General features: G+C 40.2%; 2 protein-coding genes and 1 pseudogene across 2 annotated transcripts; all 3 read right to left on the bottom strand.

The window, feature by feature from the left end:
* Positions 1 to 3883: 3883 nt before the first annotated feature.
* On the bottom strand, positions 3884 to 7323 carry LOC149862521 (olfactory receptor 6T1-like; annotated as a pseudogene).
* Positions 7324 to 7377: 54 nt separating this feature from the next.
* On the bottom strand, positions 7378 to 8325 carry LOC149862520 (olfactory receptor 6E1-like). The gene has a single exon (XM_090053964.1). The coding sequence runs from the start codon at positions 8323 to 8325 to the stop codon at positions 7378 to 7380; it is 948 nt and encodes a 315-aa protein (XP_089910090.1).
* Positions 8326 to 12758: 4433 nt separating this feature from the next.
* On the bottom strand, positions 12759 to 13685 carry LOC149862519 (olfactory receptor 6E1-like). Its single transcript, XM_090051673.1, has one exon. The coding sequence runs from the start codon at positions 13683 to 13685 to the stop codon at positions 12759 to 12761; it is 927 nt and encodes a 308-aa protein (XP_089907799.1).
* Positions 13686 to 15929: the final 2244 nt, after the last annotated feature.

Raw genomic sequence — 15929 nt, 5'->3', positions numbered from 1 at the left:
TTTTTAGCTGGTGAGCTTTAAGTTCATAGAAGATGGTCCAACTGGAAAAACTGAGAATCACCCAAGTCACGACTAACTAACCCCACTTTTGGAACTAGAAACTAGGTAGAGGCCTTTTTCCTGTCCCGAAGGGCATAGCGGTATCATTGGGGCACATCCTCTTCGCTCTTCATGACTGACTTTAGACTTCATGACTGACTGAGTCAAAGGCCTTGGTTAGGTCAAAGAATGCTATAACAGCTCCTGGTGTTGCTTTCTACACTTCTCCTGAATCTGTTGTGCAACAAAAAATCATGTTGGTAGTACCCTGTGATGGTCTAATGCCAGGCTGAGATTCTGGAAGAACATTTTCGGTAAGGGGAAGGTGATTCAGAAGGATGCAAATAAGAATCTTCCCAGTAATGGAGAGCAGGGCAATGCCTCAGTAGTTTCCACACACTAACGTGTCCCCTTCTTGAAGATGGTCACAATGTTGGCAAATCTTCTTCACTAGTAGGTGCTTGGTTCACTACTGGTCTTGTGCTCTCCTGCTGGCAGGCACTAGGATCACTACTAGTCCATGGAGGCTGATTACAAAATTGAAACGGAGGAGATTCTGGGTCTAATGGGGCTGATGTTTTCTTACTGTGTGAAGCATGAATCCACGTGGGGAGTCTTTGACATTTTACTGCAATGCTGGTGGTCAATAGTACCTGGACTGGGCCTTTCCAGCAAGGTTTCAGTGATGATTTTCGTTGATGGACTTTTATATGGACCCAATCTCCAGGCAGGATAGAATGGCACAGCTCATCTGATTCTCTGGGGAGAGCTGCCTGTACCTGTGAATGAAAATTCTTAGCACACTTCATTAGTGCCTTACGATAGTCCAGAATAGTATCATCAAGTAAATGTATATCGCAAAGGTGGGAGGTAACAGGTGGCAAAGCGTGGAGTGTCATAGGGTTTCTCATCAGGATTTCATGTGGGCTAAGCTCAGTCTTTCGGTTGGCAGTAGCTCTCATACTCATAAGGGCTACGGGAAGTTCATCTGGCCATTTTAGGTGAGTCTCAGCACAAATTTTAGCCAGTTTATTTTTCAGAATGCCATTGTGGCGTTCCACTTGGCCTGAGGCCTGTGGATGGTATGGGCAATGAAAGTTTTGTTGAATCTGCAGGACTTTGCAGACTTCTTTCATTATTTGCCAAGTAAAATGAGTTTCTCTATCAAAGTTTATGGATAAAGGAATACCAAACCTTGGAATAAAATCTCTGAGCATTTTTTTGCTTACAGTGGTGGTGTTGGCCTTTGCACATGGGTAGGCTTCTACTCATCCAGAGAACATACATACAATAACAAGAACATATTCATAGGAGCAACATTTCTGTGTTTGAATAAAATCTACTTGTAAATTCACAAACAGCCTCTAACGTGGGGGATGCGCTGCCTGTTTTGTCTTTATAGATTTTCCCACATTATGGGCTTGACAAATAGGGCAGGCATAACAGTACTGCTGAGCTACAGATGGAAAGGTTGGAGCAAACCAATCAAACTTAACAGCTTCTGTCATTCCCCCTTTGCTCACATGTGCCATGCCGTGGTGCAGGCGAGCAAGGTAGGGAAGGAGGACCATTGGGGCAACCAGGCAGCCATCTGGGGAGTGCCACAAATGGTTAGGGTGTAACAAACACCCATCCAGTCTCCATGAACATTCTTCTGGTTTTGGAGCCTGATCTTGGAGGAGGGCATGAAGACTTGCCAAAGGAAACTGGGCAGTTGGAATGGACAAAAACACAGGCGTGGCCTGAGGAGTGGAAATAGCCGCAGCTTTGGCAGCGGAGTCTGCCAGAGCATTTCCACGTGTAGCATCATCATGAGGTTTCTGGTGGACTTGGCATTTAATAATAGCAATAGCAGAAGGCAATTGCAATGCATTTAGCAAAGCTTCTAATATGGACCATTACTGATTTTGGTACCTCCCAACGTGAAAAGGTTATCCTAGATCTGACCTATCATAAAAATATCAGGGGTGATGTTCCCTTTTCTCCCAGCTCCTGCTAGACAACACACCAGACCCAAACTCATGGAGGTCCTTACCAAATGCATCTATTGATTTGTCTCTCAGGCAGAATGAGTCTTGCTTCTGTGGAGCAAATCAAACTTTGCGTTGTGTTTTGGTATTAGAACTAACAGACTCAGTCTGAGTTTATTGGTGCTCATACCATACACATTTCGTTGAACCTGCCCATAGGTTATAATGGGGAAGCATATAATTGCCTATAACTTTTTTTCATTTCTTGCCCAATTCAGATGAAACTTTCAGGGATGGTAGCACCTGCTGAGCCCATGAAGCCTGCCAGGTTTCACAGAGATAAGTTCAGGGGTTTCTGGGAAACTATACCTCAAACTGTTCAGAGCAAAACTCATGTCACTTGTAAGTGTGAAGGCAAAGAGAAAGCTCAGTTCAAAACAATGCTGTTTATGCAGTTTTTCCACCCCTCCCCCAGAGCACTGGGATTGGAAGGGACTTCAGAGAAGGATGACAGTCACTGGCCAGCTACACAGTCAATATCAGAGCAGCCCTTCCCCGCTCTTCCCCCTCCCTCTCCTTAGTTTCTCTTTAGCTGCAAGTAAGCCCAGTTTTGAAACTCAAAACATTTAGAAACTTTTGAAATGTTTCAACTGCCCCATCTTGTTTTGAGGCTGTTTCGAAGCCTTTCATTTGATTTCATTTTGATTTCACCGTTTTGAGATCGAAACAAGTTGAAACAGCATTGAAACAAAACAGCCAGTGAAATTTCACATAGCCTTAGTATACACCTCAGTGGGTCACCTCACCCCACTGCTTCAGTAATTACTTCTGAGTTCATCATCATGAAAAGCAGGAGCTTAGATAACTTCAGTCATGTCTGTTTTACAAATAATCTTACAAAGGAGGGTTCATTTTTTTATTAGAACAAGCTTTTGAGTGTTAAAAAATCCTGGAACAGTATTTTCCAGCACTTACACGAAAATATATAATGGAATAAGACGCTTCTAGGAATACTGAAGGAATATATTTCCTGTTCTCAAGACAACATAGAATTTGGCCTCAAAATATATGTCAATAAATTGCCAAAAACAACAACAACAACAAAAGTCCCAAACCAAATAAAAACAAACAAAAAAATGGGTTCAAATGAAAGCCAATGTATTTTGGATAAGGAAACGCCTTGGCCTAAACTGGTTTTGTGTGTTTGTGATTTGTTTTGTACTAGAAGAACCATTCCAGTATTCAAATTTCCTCAGAGAAAAAAAATTATGATTTTCAGTGTAAGGCATTTCCAAAGGCTCTGAAGAGGCCATCAATTAATTTCTAAGAGAGACTGTGCATCTCAAATAATTATGCAGACACAGTAATTGCAAACATTATGTTTTGTTATACTGAATAACTAGCATTTTAAGAAAAAAACATTTCTCAAGAACGTTTATTTGGAAATATTATCATTGATATTCAGAATTCCTATAAAAGTGGATTAAAATTAAATTCACAGTGAAAACTAAATGCAAGCTGTTCTTTTTCACACTTGCATTTAAATGTATTGGAAACACAACTCCTTTTCATGTTTGCAACTGTTAAGTAAAAATGATTATAAATACCATGGAATGTGATTAAAATGCAAAAACAGTTTAAATTATCTGGTAAAATTCTGTAGTAAAAAGTTACTTATGCTTTCCATATATTCATCTCTAGCATAAAATAATGCCCTCTAATTCTCTCTTAGAATCAGAAGAAATATGTTTCCTCTAAACTAATTTCCAAGCAGCTATTCTATCTTTTTTGATTATTGGTTATAGTGGTTAAGTTTGCGCCTTGCTCTAAACAGAGGAAACCCATAATCCTAACTTTTCCAAGTTCCGCATCCCTTATATACAATGTGAAAAATTCTGTTTATGTTTTATGAAAAAATTCCACAAGACCTCTTTCACTCTTTCATTCCTTAGGCTGAAAATGAAGGGATTCAGGAGAGGTGTCACAACGCAGCTCAGTGCACTTGCCACCTTATTGAGAAGAAAGGAAAGCCTCTTTTCCGGCCGTACATAAAGGAATATGGTGCTGCCATAGACAATGACCACCATGGTGAGGTGTGAACAGCAGGTGGAGCAAGTTTTCTCCTTCTCCCCTGAAGACAGAATCCTGAGGATGGTGGAGATGATGTGGGTGTAAGACACAATGGTGAAAGTAAGTAGAAGAAAAGGATAGGATGAAGTCAAGCAGTTCCAGGAACTGGGTGTCAGAGCAGGAGAGCTTTAGGAGGGGCCAGCTGTCACAGAAGAAGTGGTCTATGGTGTTGGGGCCACAGAAATTCAGTTTGGTGAGGCAAATTATTGGATAGAGAGTGGTCAAGAAATTTCCTGTCCAGGAAAAGAGGATGAGCCTGGTACAGACCTTGTTGTTTATGATGGCTTCATACTTCAGTGGCTTGCAGATGGCTTGGTAGTGCTCAAAGGACATGACATCCAGGAGAATGAAATCAGCCATTCCCTGTAAGAAGCGACGTAGATATGGCCCATGCATCCAAAAAAGGACATGGTGCCACTTCCAGCAAGGATGCTTGAGACCATCTTTGGTACAACAGTAGTGGCTGCCATAATCTCCAGGAAGGACAAGTTCCATGGAAAGGAGTATATGTGAATGTGGAGTCTCTGGTCACTCAGCATCAGGACCATATGAAGCAGGTTTCCATTCACCGTAAACAAGAAGATGAGCAGGAATGGCAATGAAGAGAAGGACACACATTCCCCATGTACCCGGGAACCCCACCAGAATGAACTCCACCTCCCTTGTTTGATTTTCTGTTCCCAGTGCTGCTCCCAACAGTGACTCTGAAAGAAGGGGGGGAAAGCATAAATAGGCTAAAATATAGCTTCAATATCATTCAAGTTTATATTTTACTAAGACTAAATGGATTGGAGCCAACATCTTAAAAGCCTCTGTGGTGTGATTCCTTTGTATTTATCCAAAATGAAAACCATTTTGGACCCTTGTATCAGAACAATTTTCCAGGGCAAACTACTCAATCAACATTTCCCATCACTATCTCATGGCAGAATTAAAATAATTGCATTTGTCACCTGCCTAGAGGACTTATTTATATTTCAATGTTTCCCTGCATGTGCAAAATGAATTTGAGAAGAGATCTACAGCTGGACAGCCTAGTTGCTCAGACTGCCTAGTGAAGAGAGAGAGGCCAAGAGCTGGCATCCATCAATCTCATCAATTTAAATTGGACTATCAGTGAGAAGATTTAATTGAGAGTCAAGCAGGACATTTGGGGAGTCGGGGAAGGAAAATGTTCTACCAAACTGAATCATTTTTTGGAATTTCTATTTTTGGGGAAAAAAAGGAGGCGGGGGTGGAACAGGGATGCTTTTCCTTCTTCAGTCAGAGTCCTTTTCCCCTCACACTGACATTTCTGCAAGTAGAAATTCCTTTTTGGAGATAGGAACTGAACTGCACTAATTGAGTCTTTTCAGGCTCATTCTTTTCAGTATCTATATGCCATAGTAAGGCAGCAGAAAGATGTCTTGAGATAACTTGTTTGTGGAAGCAATCAAAGTTTCAAATAGGTAATGAGAGTACTCATAGAGATCCTAGATTGAATATGGACAAGAACAAATCTATAAACCTACCTGTATAAGGCATAAGTTAATTGGTAATTGGAAAGAGTAAGGGTGGAAGTTGTATAAGAGGCTATTCTATAACTGGTTTTTTTTCTATGAAGACTCTTACTCCAGTCACTGTCCTGATTTGATATGATATGGAATTTCCTGTGTACTACTTTGGGTTTCTCTCCAAGGTTTCACTCCATTATTACACTCTGGGCATTATCCCCAAGAAAGTATCATGCCAGATTGTCAGCTGATAAGACACGGACTGTTTAACACTGAATCAATTATAATGGAAAATCTTTCCACTGATTAAGGACCTCTCGCTTGCTGTTATGTTCAGGTGGGACCTGATTAGCCTGGTATTCATACACGACACAGGGTAGAGGCTATCAGCAGTTAATTGAGCACAATGTTATCTTAGAATATAAACTGTAAACAGTTTCCCAGGCTAAAATCTACATGTTTAAGAGTTAAAAATCCATGTCAAAGGGTCTGCACACAGTTGTGCAACTAGGTTAATACTTTAGAAGACTTATTGGAAGACTCACATTATTAACCCTGGTTGTAAGAGAAAATTAGAAGTTGTTTAATCCTGTTTTATTGTATCATTTTCTGAAGAACGGTGTTGTTTGTAGCCTTTCATGCATAATACTATTTTATAGCATTTCATCTAAGAATAACTGATGTAGAAGGAACAGCATGCTCATTCCACGATTTCTCTCCTTTGTGCAAAATGTGTGGTGCCTTTTGAGCTCAGGAAGGATTATATAGAACCTCTCCTTGAAGTGGGACAAATATTGCCGCAATACAACAGAAATGCAACCGTCTCTGACATAAGAAGATAACAATAAAAAAAAAAAAACAGAAATGGGAACACTGCATACTTCCGCAAAAAAACTAGATGAAAAAATGAACTGTTTTTAAAGAAACCCTAGTTTGAGAACAAGTCAACTGCCTGGAAAAACATTTATATTTAAATTAGAATGTCACCAACATCTTACAAGGAGTCATTTGTCTAATAGGTAGCATTATGTTTCTCATAATATTGTCAGGCATATCCCAGAAGAGGGAATCCTAAATCTCTTAATTCATAAGTTCTTGCTGACTAGATGTCTACACAGCTCAGGTAATGTATAGTGCATGGAAATTTCTGTTGATGTGCTGATGGGAAACAGATCTATGTGCTTAACAGCTCTGTACTTATTGGGGGAATCTGGTCTGCACATTCACAAAGGGGAGTGTAAAAGATAAAATGATTACATAAAATAACAGACCGACCCTCACCCGACCCCAACAACATCCCCATAGCAAAGAAAAGTTATACCATTAATAATATCATTATTATACTGTTTCTTTATACTGGCAGCAGGCAAGAGGGTGATCCAGACACACTAAGTGTGCCAAAACAAATGAACAAGTGAACTGTAGAACAGGACAGCAGGCCTGAAACAGACATGGGTCAGGTCTGAGAGATATTAGTATAGTTAAGGGTACATGTGAGAGTCTAGGACTAGACTACAGAAGATTTAATGGTAAAAGTTGTCAACAGAGAAGCATGGAGATGGGAGCTCTAGCTTGAAATGCAGTGAAATAAGAGCAGAGTGCACTGTTTTGGGGTGAGAGCTGGGCATATGGACTTGTCCGTTATGGATGGTGGCCTTAGATTCCCAAAATGTAGTTGCCCAAAAACCCATGACCAGTGGGACTTCAAATCATGAACAGTAGAGGGCCAAGGGAGAGAGACTTATTCATTTTTTTTGTTCTTTAGAAAACACTCCACCCTTGTCAAAAATGTCCCTCAAGGCCGCCTGAACCTGCTTGTTCCTCAAGGTATAGATAAAAGGGTTGAGCAGAGGAGACACCATGGTGTTGAGAACAGAAACCCCCTTACTGAGGTCCAGCTCGCTGTTCCTTGTGGGTCTGACATACATAAAGAAGCAGCTGCCATAGGAGATGGACACCACAAGCAGATGAGAGGCACAGGTTGAGAAGGCTTTCTGCCTCCTGGAAGCAGAAGGCATTTGCATCACTGTGATGACAATGCTAATATAAGACACAACAGTGACAGAGAAACAGCCCAACAAAGAAAACACAGCAACAACAAAACTCATAGACTCCAAGAGCTTGGTATCTGCACAGGCAAGCTTAAGTAGTGGTGAGTTATCACAGAAGAAATGGTTAATGACATTTGGGCCACAGAAAGGCATCTGGAAGAGCAACATTGCTGGGCCAATAGTAAGGAAAAAGCTGCCAATCCAGGAACCCAGCACCAGAAGGGTCCTGATTTGAGAGTTCATGATGGTGGTGTAGCGCAGAGGGTTACAGATAGCCATGTATCTATCAAAGGACATTGCTGCTAACAGGAATGACTCTGTAGTGCCCAGCATGAAATAAAAAAACGTTTGACTGAAACACGCTGGTAAAGAAATTGTTTTTCTCTTTGATGCAAGGATGCCTAAAGCTTTGGGGACGACAGCAGAGGTGAAGCTGATTTCTAAGAGAGAGAAGTTTCTGAGAAAGAAGTACATGGGGGTTTGGAGATGATAGTCCACAACAGTGATTATGATGATGAGACTATTTCCTGCTACAGTTAGGACATAGGTGATTAGGAGCACTACAAAAAATAGAGGCTGTAGCTGGTGGTTGCTGGGGAAACCCACGAGGATGAACTCCACCACTGCAGTCTGGTTCTCCATGTGTTGTTCATCTTTATGCACACACAAAAAAGCAATAAGTAACAGAGTAAGGACAAAGAAACATTCATAAGGACAAGTAATAAAATATTATTCCCACACCTGGCTCTTTTCCCCGGCTATAGCATATTCACTCAAAGTGCTCATCTCAACACATAATTTCTATCTCCATTATAAGCACCACTTCTTGCAAGGGCGTGGTCTCCAGGAATCAAACTCTAGCAAAAATGCAACTTAATTGTGGCAGAGAGTTTCTTCTTTGGTCTATGTTTCATTAAGGAAGCTAAAACCATAATGTCTTAGCCTTCTAGTATCATAATGGCAGCAACTTCAACATCGGAGCTCTAGGACTTTGGCGGGCTATTTCAGAATTTTATCTGCGCATTGATTGCTTACTGTAAGCTGCTCTAAGCTTTTTGGAAGGGGCAGGGTACCACTCACTCACTCACTCACTCACTCACTCACTCACTCACTCACTCACTCACTCAAACATCAGTAACAGCAGTATAGTGAAGGAACCTATAGTGTGATTGTGGAAAAAGCCTCTGAGACACCTATCTATATTAGCCTTTCTGATTGGCTGTCTGTTGAGTTTTCATGTACCCCCTCCAAAAAAAGACTTACTTCCATGGAATGAACACTAGCAACTCCATTAATTTTTTTGAATTCCTTGAGCTAAACCATGCTTTTTGCCCTCCCTGCTTATGTGTAGTAAAACCTTCAGACTGAGTGCTGCAAACTAGTGTCTGACTGGGGAGCCAAGGAACCTGTGTATCTATGAGCTGAGTTATTCAAGGGATCCCACAGATGTCAGGCAATTAACTGCCTCCAAAATTCAAACAACACCCCCCTCAAAATAAAAAAAATTAAAAAAAAGAACCTCACCAAAAAGAATAAAATGGGTTTTCCCCACAACACAAGGCACATGGCTGTAACCATGTACCCTCACTTCATGATGACCAATGTGATCTCATAGCTTCCTTGACATCACTTCCTTGCTTTTTGGCATCCACCTACTGCCACTTTAAAAATACTTAATGCAAAAGGCTTTTAAGGCAGAATATTAGTGCTGAATTGAAGTTGTAGCTGTATGTGTACACACGCTCTTGTTTATTTAGCTCTGCTCTGTCTGCTTCTCTCCAACACCTGTGAGGGAGGGTATTCTGGTACTCAAAAGCTGCCCTAAGTCTATCCCAGTGCAACTGATCCAGTGAAAGATACTGCCAATAATTCTTGTTTTTGGATTTGAAGGCAAGACTATCTTTTCAGCTTATGTTTATACAATAGGTTCCAGCCCATGTCTACCTCCGCTCACACAAATACTATGGATGTTGAGAGCTCAAGGGCATGGTATATGCCATTTATTTGGAGACTATGAAAATTATTATTTCTATGGTTAAGGTGAACGTTACCCCAGGCAGGATTTTTGGATAGGATATTTCAAAAGATTTGACAGGGCAATATATATATATATTTTTTTACATAGAAGAAGCCACCTTCTATATCTGAAGTTCTAATTTTGCCCTTCCAAGTCTCTTTTCACTTTAAGATAACTATTTTCTCTCTCTCTCCTGTCATCAGAGTGTAGAAGAGTATATGTTCTTTCTTACAGACTGTAAAATATATGTAGCCCTAAGACATAAGGAAGGAAGACAGAAAAAAAAAAGGGAAGATAGAAACTCACCAGCTGTATCATGGACAAAGGAAGGGTTATTTGGCAGAGTCTTGAGATCTTCATGGTCTGAATAATTTAATTTTGAGACATTGCATCTGGTCCTGAATCTGTTGCTTAATGATTAACAAATGTGTTCAGGGGTGTCTCCAGAAAAATAGAATCTCCTCTAAAGGTACTTTCTTGCTACCAGCTAACTCTCTTCTGTCACTTAGGTGCAATGAAAGTGGATACTACATAAGGTCAGCTGACTCTTCAGTTCTGCAGCATCTTATAGCTCAGGCTCTTAGCTCAGGTGTTTAATTATCTAAAATGATGCATGAAAGAGCTGGAAACTTCAAAAACCAGGAGGATTTGTCAGTTTTTTGCAGGTGTCCTTTAAAATAATGCAGGATTTCTCTGCATTAACAAGAACTTCCTCCTACTTTAGGTAGGCATATTTCATTGACTTTATTTCATTCCTCATTAGCAGGTCTCTCAAGAGACACCAACCCAATTTATCCCTGGAATCCCCAAGTATTTTTTCTGTATTTGTTGAGTGATGTTTGTTTATGGTTTGACAATGCCCAATCTATGTAAGTACCTCTGTGTGCGCACGCACGCGCGCACACACACACACACACACACACACACACACACACACACATACACACACATGCATGTGCAGGTGCGCACACACACGAGACAGGAGACACACTGATCAGAAATGTGTTTTGTTAGGAGTCTTGTCTTTGAGAAACTTTTCATCTTAAAAACTCCAAGGAGGGCACTTTTTTCTACTCTTGAAGGCTTTTTAAATTCATCTCCTCCCAAATAACTTAGGTAAACAAAGGTAACTTTTATTGCAGTGTGGTTGTGTGAACTGATGAAGTGGGCTAGCTTCTACTACTGTCCCTGCCATGGACTTGAATTTTTGTCCCAGTATCTCTGGCAGTCAGAGAGGAATAGAAGCACTCATGTCCTCTGGAGACCTCTAAAATTTACTAATGGAAAGTGACCTCGATTATAGGAATTATTTCACCTGCTCTCTTTATATTCTAGGGATTAAGTCTGGGTTCATCCTGATGTAATACACAGCTTCAGAGGAACCAAAATTCCAAGAGATTTCAAATGGAGATACATGCATTCAGTAGGTCTTATGGTTCAGGACTTAGCAGATACACACTTGCTGTCTTGGTATTTTCAAGGGACATTAGGTATAGGTCCCCTCTGCACCCACCGAGAAGCTGAAGAAGCCGAAGGGAATGGGTCGTATCCTTTCATCATCTGTATGTCACCGCCAGGATTGGACGGCATCTCAAGCAGTTCCATTACCACACTTGTAGCTTGGCCACTGGCAGAGCCATAAGGAGAGATTAGTTCTCCTGAGACACCAAAGCAGCACCCTTTTCACAAAAGGAATGTCGTTTCACATTGTATATGAAGACTGGTTTCATTTTGACTGGCAGCTCAAGATGCTATTGAAAATACCATATCACAGGAATAAAAGCAGCCAGAGGTCATTGTCAGAACCAGAGCTGATTTCAGCTAGCTGGACTGCAATGGGGTTCTGCTGATTTTTGCTTTCTCAAGATCTATTCAAACTTGCCCACACTGAAGGTGTGGGATGCTTTTGTGAAAGACACCTAAGACAATGTCAGGATGCTCAGGACAATTTCTGAGATAATGTATTACTCATTAAATGAGTCATCATTTTAGTTCATATCCAAAAGCCCAGCAATAACATAAATGTTTCAAAACCTAAGAACTAAATGACAGGGTGTATGCTGGTATCCGTAGCCTTGGTATTTTTCCTTACACTTTAGTCATTCCCTAGTAGAAAAACAGGGTGGTACATTGGAGAGAGAACTATCGCCATCAAAAACAGTGACAAAGACAACTGAACATCTTAAAATCATGGGACACCAGAAGTTTTTGCCTGTTTTTTTTTCTCTCTCCATATTCTTAGTTCTGTTACCCAGGTCCAGCTTACATTCTTTCACCCTTCCAGTTCAGTTGTTCAAGCTAACTTAACCTTTATTCCCCACTTCCAAAAAACAGACAGTCACTGATGCTTTTCATCTTACATGACCTGCAACAGTGCAGGCTGTCGAATTTCATATAGTTTCTATTCCTTCAAGACCAATGCTTAATGTCTGATAAAAACATGCCTTTCAGAAGAATATCCAGTTTATTAATGAGCTGGATATACATAGCCTTAATCACCATTGCTCTGCTGCAATTTTACATTTATTGCCCTAACCCACACTCATCTTGGGTATTATTTTATTCTATACTTTGGCTGGAAACTCTTTCAGGAAAGGGGTTGACTGCTGCCCAGGTTCTGCCTTTAAAGAAATGACTGGCAGAAATAGTTCTTCAAGGAGAACACGTAGTATTTACATTAGGAGAATATAATGGTGTGGCTATCAGTGGAACTACCCCTCAAGGCCTACCAGAGGCTGAGCCTGGACATCTCCCAAGACCTTCCTTTTTGGCCAGGCATTTACCAAACAAAGCTAGGTTTAGCTTTTGCTACATGGTTTTTGGTTTTATTTAGGTATTCTAGTTACCCTTTTAAGTTCTGCTGTTCTCTTACTCTAAGCTGCTCTGGGCCTTTATTGGGAAAGGCAGCATATAACTCACAGAAACAAACTAACAAATAATAGCCAGATCCAAAGCCCACCCAATCCAATAGAAGGTTTTTTCCTGTTGATTTCAGTGGTCCTTAAATGACGCCTTTCAATCATACATTTTGCTCATCTCTTCTACACTCTTCATATGGTCATTTTCTTCTTTTGCCCATTGTATCTCTTAGGACCTCATGTACTTGCTTGTTCCTCAGGCTGTATATGAAGGGGTTCAGTAAAGGGGTTACCACTGTGTTGAGGACAGCAACTCCCTTGTTGATGTTGAGCCCAATGTTCTGGTTGGGTCGGATGTACATAAAGATGCAGCTGCCATAAAACATGCTGACAACAATGATGTGGGAGGAGCAGGTGGAGAACGCCTTTTGCCTCTCCTTGGCTGATGGCAGATGCAGAATGGTAGAGATGATGTTGATGTAAGACACAGTGGTGACAGCCAGTGTGCCCAGCAGTATGATGATAGCAAAAATAAAATCAACCAGTTCGATGAACCATGTGTCTGTGCAGGACAGTTTGATCAGAGGTGAGTTGTCACAGAAGAAATGGTCGATGACATTAGGGCCACAGAAAGGGAGCCGGGTAATGACAATGGTGGTCATGAAGACAAAGAAGAAACTTCCCAGCCAGCAGCTCAGCACCAGCTGGACACAGAGCTGGCTGTTCATTATGATGGGATAGCGGAGTGGGTTGCAGATGGCAACATAGCGGTCAAAGGACATGGCAGCCAAGAGGAAGAACTCAGCAATTCCCAGGAGGAAATAGAAGAAGGACTGTATGAAACAAGCTGTTATTGAGATAGTTTTCTTCCCAGATAATAGATTGACCAGCATTTTGGGGATGACCACAGAAGTGAAGCTGATTTCCAAGAAGGAGAAGTTCCGGAGGAAGAAATACATGGGGGTGTGGAGGCGGTAGTTGAGAAGGGTGATGGAGATGATGAGAAAGTTCCCCATTAATGTCAAGAGGTAGATGACCAAGAGCAGGATAAAGAGAAGAATTTGGATCTCATAAACCTCAGTGAATCCCAGGAGAACAAACTCTGTCACAGTGGTGTGGTTTTTCATTATATCAGCTCAGTCTGTGTTGGAAATATGTAAAGGACATATTGAGAATGAGTTATGGGAAAGCTGTGGAAAATCAACCCAAGGGTCACAGTGTAGAAAGTGAGAAGGGGAACATACATTTTTTTTTACTGGGACACCGAAATGCAAATATTCAGAACCTGAAAACAGAGCACACGCTAGAATGGTGAAAGGTCCACTCTCTTGGCAAAGTCAGTAACAGAACTCAGATCTCCCGTATCAACTCTGTTTTGTGCTCAATAGATATTTCCATCTTTCTAAGCATTGAACAAAACCTAGACATCCCTAGCTTCTACATTGATAAGCAGCCTACTAAGGAATATTGCTTATGTCCAGCAATTTATCAGATGAAGCAGGAGTGTTACAAAATCTCTTCAGTTTATCATGTCATATGAATAAATTCTAGCCACCTGTCCAAACTGAAACACAGACCAAACGGGCTCACCAGTTTTTTATAAAGATGTTGTACAGACATTTCACTCATATCAGACTCCCTCTGCTCTTTCCTCAAAAAAATATAAGCATTTAAAAAAAGAATAAAGACATAGCATTAATGTTGGAATAACAAGAATGACTTCTTAACTTTTCAGGATTTGGGATATTTTCCCCACTGTAAACATGTATGTATACCCACAGAGATCACCTGGAAACTTTCAAACAGAAACTAAAATGCTATGCATGCATTTGGAAAATACTAACTTTTTTGTTCATTATGTATAAGACCTCTAGAAGTTTAAATAAGTCCCCAGAAGATATATAGATCTCTCTCTCTCTCTCTCTCTCTATATCTATCTATCTATCTATCTAGCTATCTATCTATATATATATATATATATATATATATATATATATATATAGATAGCTAGATAGATAGATAGATATATAACAGGCCTGCTTGTTCTGTATTTTCCTTTACACAGTTTCCAGCATAATGAACACTAAAATATGCTGTCTCCCAGTACCACCAACTCCTTATTTAAAGAAATGCTCCTACATACCTGATCATTCATAAATCTTTTCTCTGTCACCAAGAAAGTCTTGCATTCAGTAAAAAAAAAAAAAAAAAAAGGTGAAAAAGCACAATGGTATCGTTGTTTCTTACAACGTTGCTTCCAGTGCGAATTAGCTTCTGTGATACTAGTTCAAAAGCACAGTGATTTTCCCCCCATCTTCAGATACAATATGTAATATCTTAGAAAGCTGGGATTGTTTTTAATTTGCCCCTGGGACAAGATCATACACTAATAAATTAGAAAGTAGCTATACTAACAAAACAGGCCCATTTAATGAGCTTGAGAGATTCTGGGAACTGTTTTTAGAAACTTGTGTTTTGTTTCCTGCCCAGAATGGCAGCACAGCAAGGTTTTCCACCTTCTTTAACATGCCAAGTCAGACTAATTACCATCATTATTAAATCTTGGATGGCATCTGTCTGTCTTTTTGAATGCTTGTGACACTGTTGTACAGAATGAGAGATTCTATCCTGGGAAGCAGTGACCGTGAAAAAAATAGGTGACTTTTGTGGATGAATGGCATAAGTTTCCAAATGGCATAAAGGACAATATGAAGGATGAATTGATGAGTAATAAATAAAAGTAGGGAGATGATTTTACAATGGTAAAATCATCATATATTCAAGTAGTGAATTGAATACTGAATTGTAGGATTGAAATAAAGAAAAACATAGCTGAAGAATTTGAGACTATATAGTGAAGATACACAATAATGACCCCAGTGGGTGACTTAATAGAATTGCTGCTTATCAAAAATATTGCAAAGGTGTATTCCTTCAGTCTGACAAAGCAAAGTATAACCAGTTGAAGCAGACAAATAGAAATGAAAAGTAAAGCACACTTTTTATTGAAAGACTGAGGGTGATTCACTACTCATGCAAATTTACAGGGTTAGTAGTAGGTTCTCCATCTGCATTTTTCCAGATCAAGATGATATAACTTTCAGTAAATGTTGTCAGGAAACACAAGCTTTTTGTCTCACTATCGTACAAGAGGAGCACACTGCATGGCTTATGCAGGAAATCAGACTAGGTGCCCTTGAGTCTTGAAGTGTTCAATATCTGTTGGGGAATTTTCATTGCTACAACTTCCCTAAAGTAACTAGTGATGTGGAAAGTGGAATTTACTTTTTTGACAGCAGACTTATATGTGCAGGAGTTTGGCTCCAAAGGAATGATAGAAATGCTGCTCTTGGCTCTAATTGAATTATACA

This window comes from Crocodylus siamensis, chromosome 6 (genome assembly GCF_052110815.1).
Source record: "Crocodylus siamensis isolate JL-2025a chromosome 6, ASM5211081v1, whole genome shotgun sequence".
NCBI classification, from domain to species: Eukaryota; Metazoa; Chordata; order Crocodylia; family Crocodylidae; genus Crocodylus; species Crocodylus siamensis.
This window is presented reverse-complemented; position numbering and strand designations above follow the sequence as displayed.

Coding starts and splice junctions, on each gene's coding strand:
- LOC149862520 (XM_090053964.1), bottom strand. CDS start 8,325: ATGGAGAACCAGACTGCAGTGGTGGAGTTCATCCTCGTGGGTTTCCCC.
- LOC149862519 (XM_090051673.1), bottom strand. CDS start 13,685: ATGAAAAACCACACCACTGTGACAGAGTTTGTTCTCCTGGGATTCACT.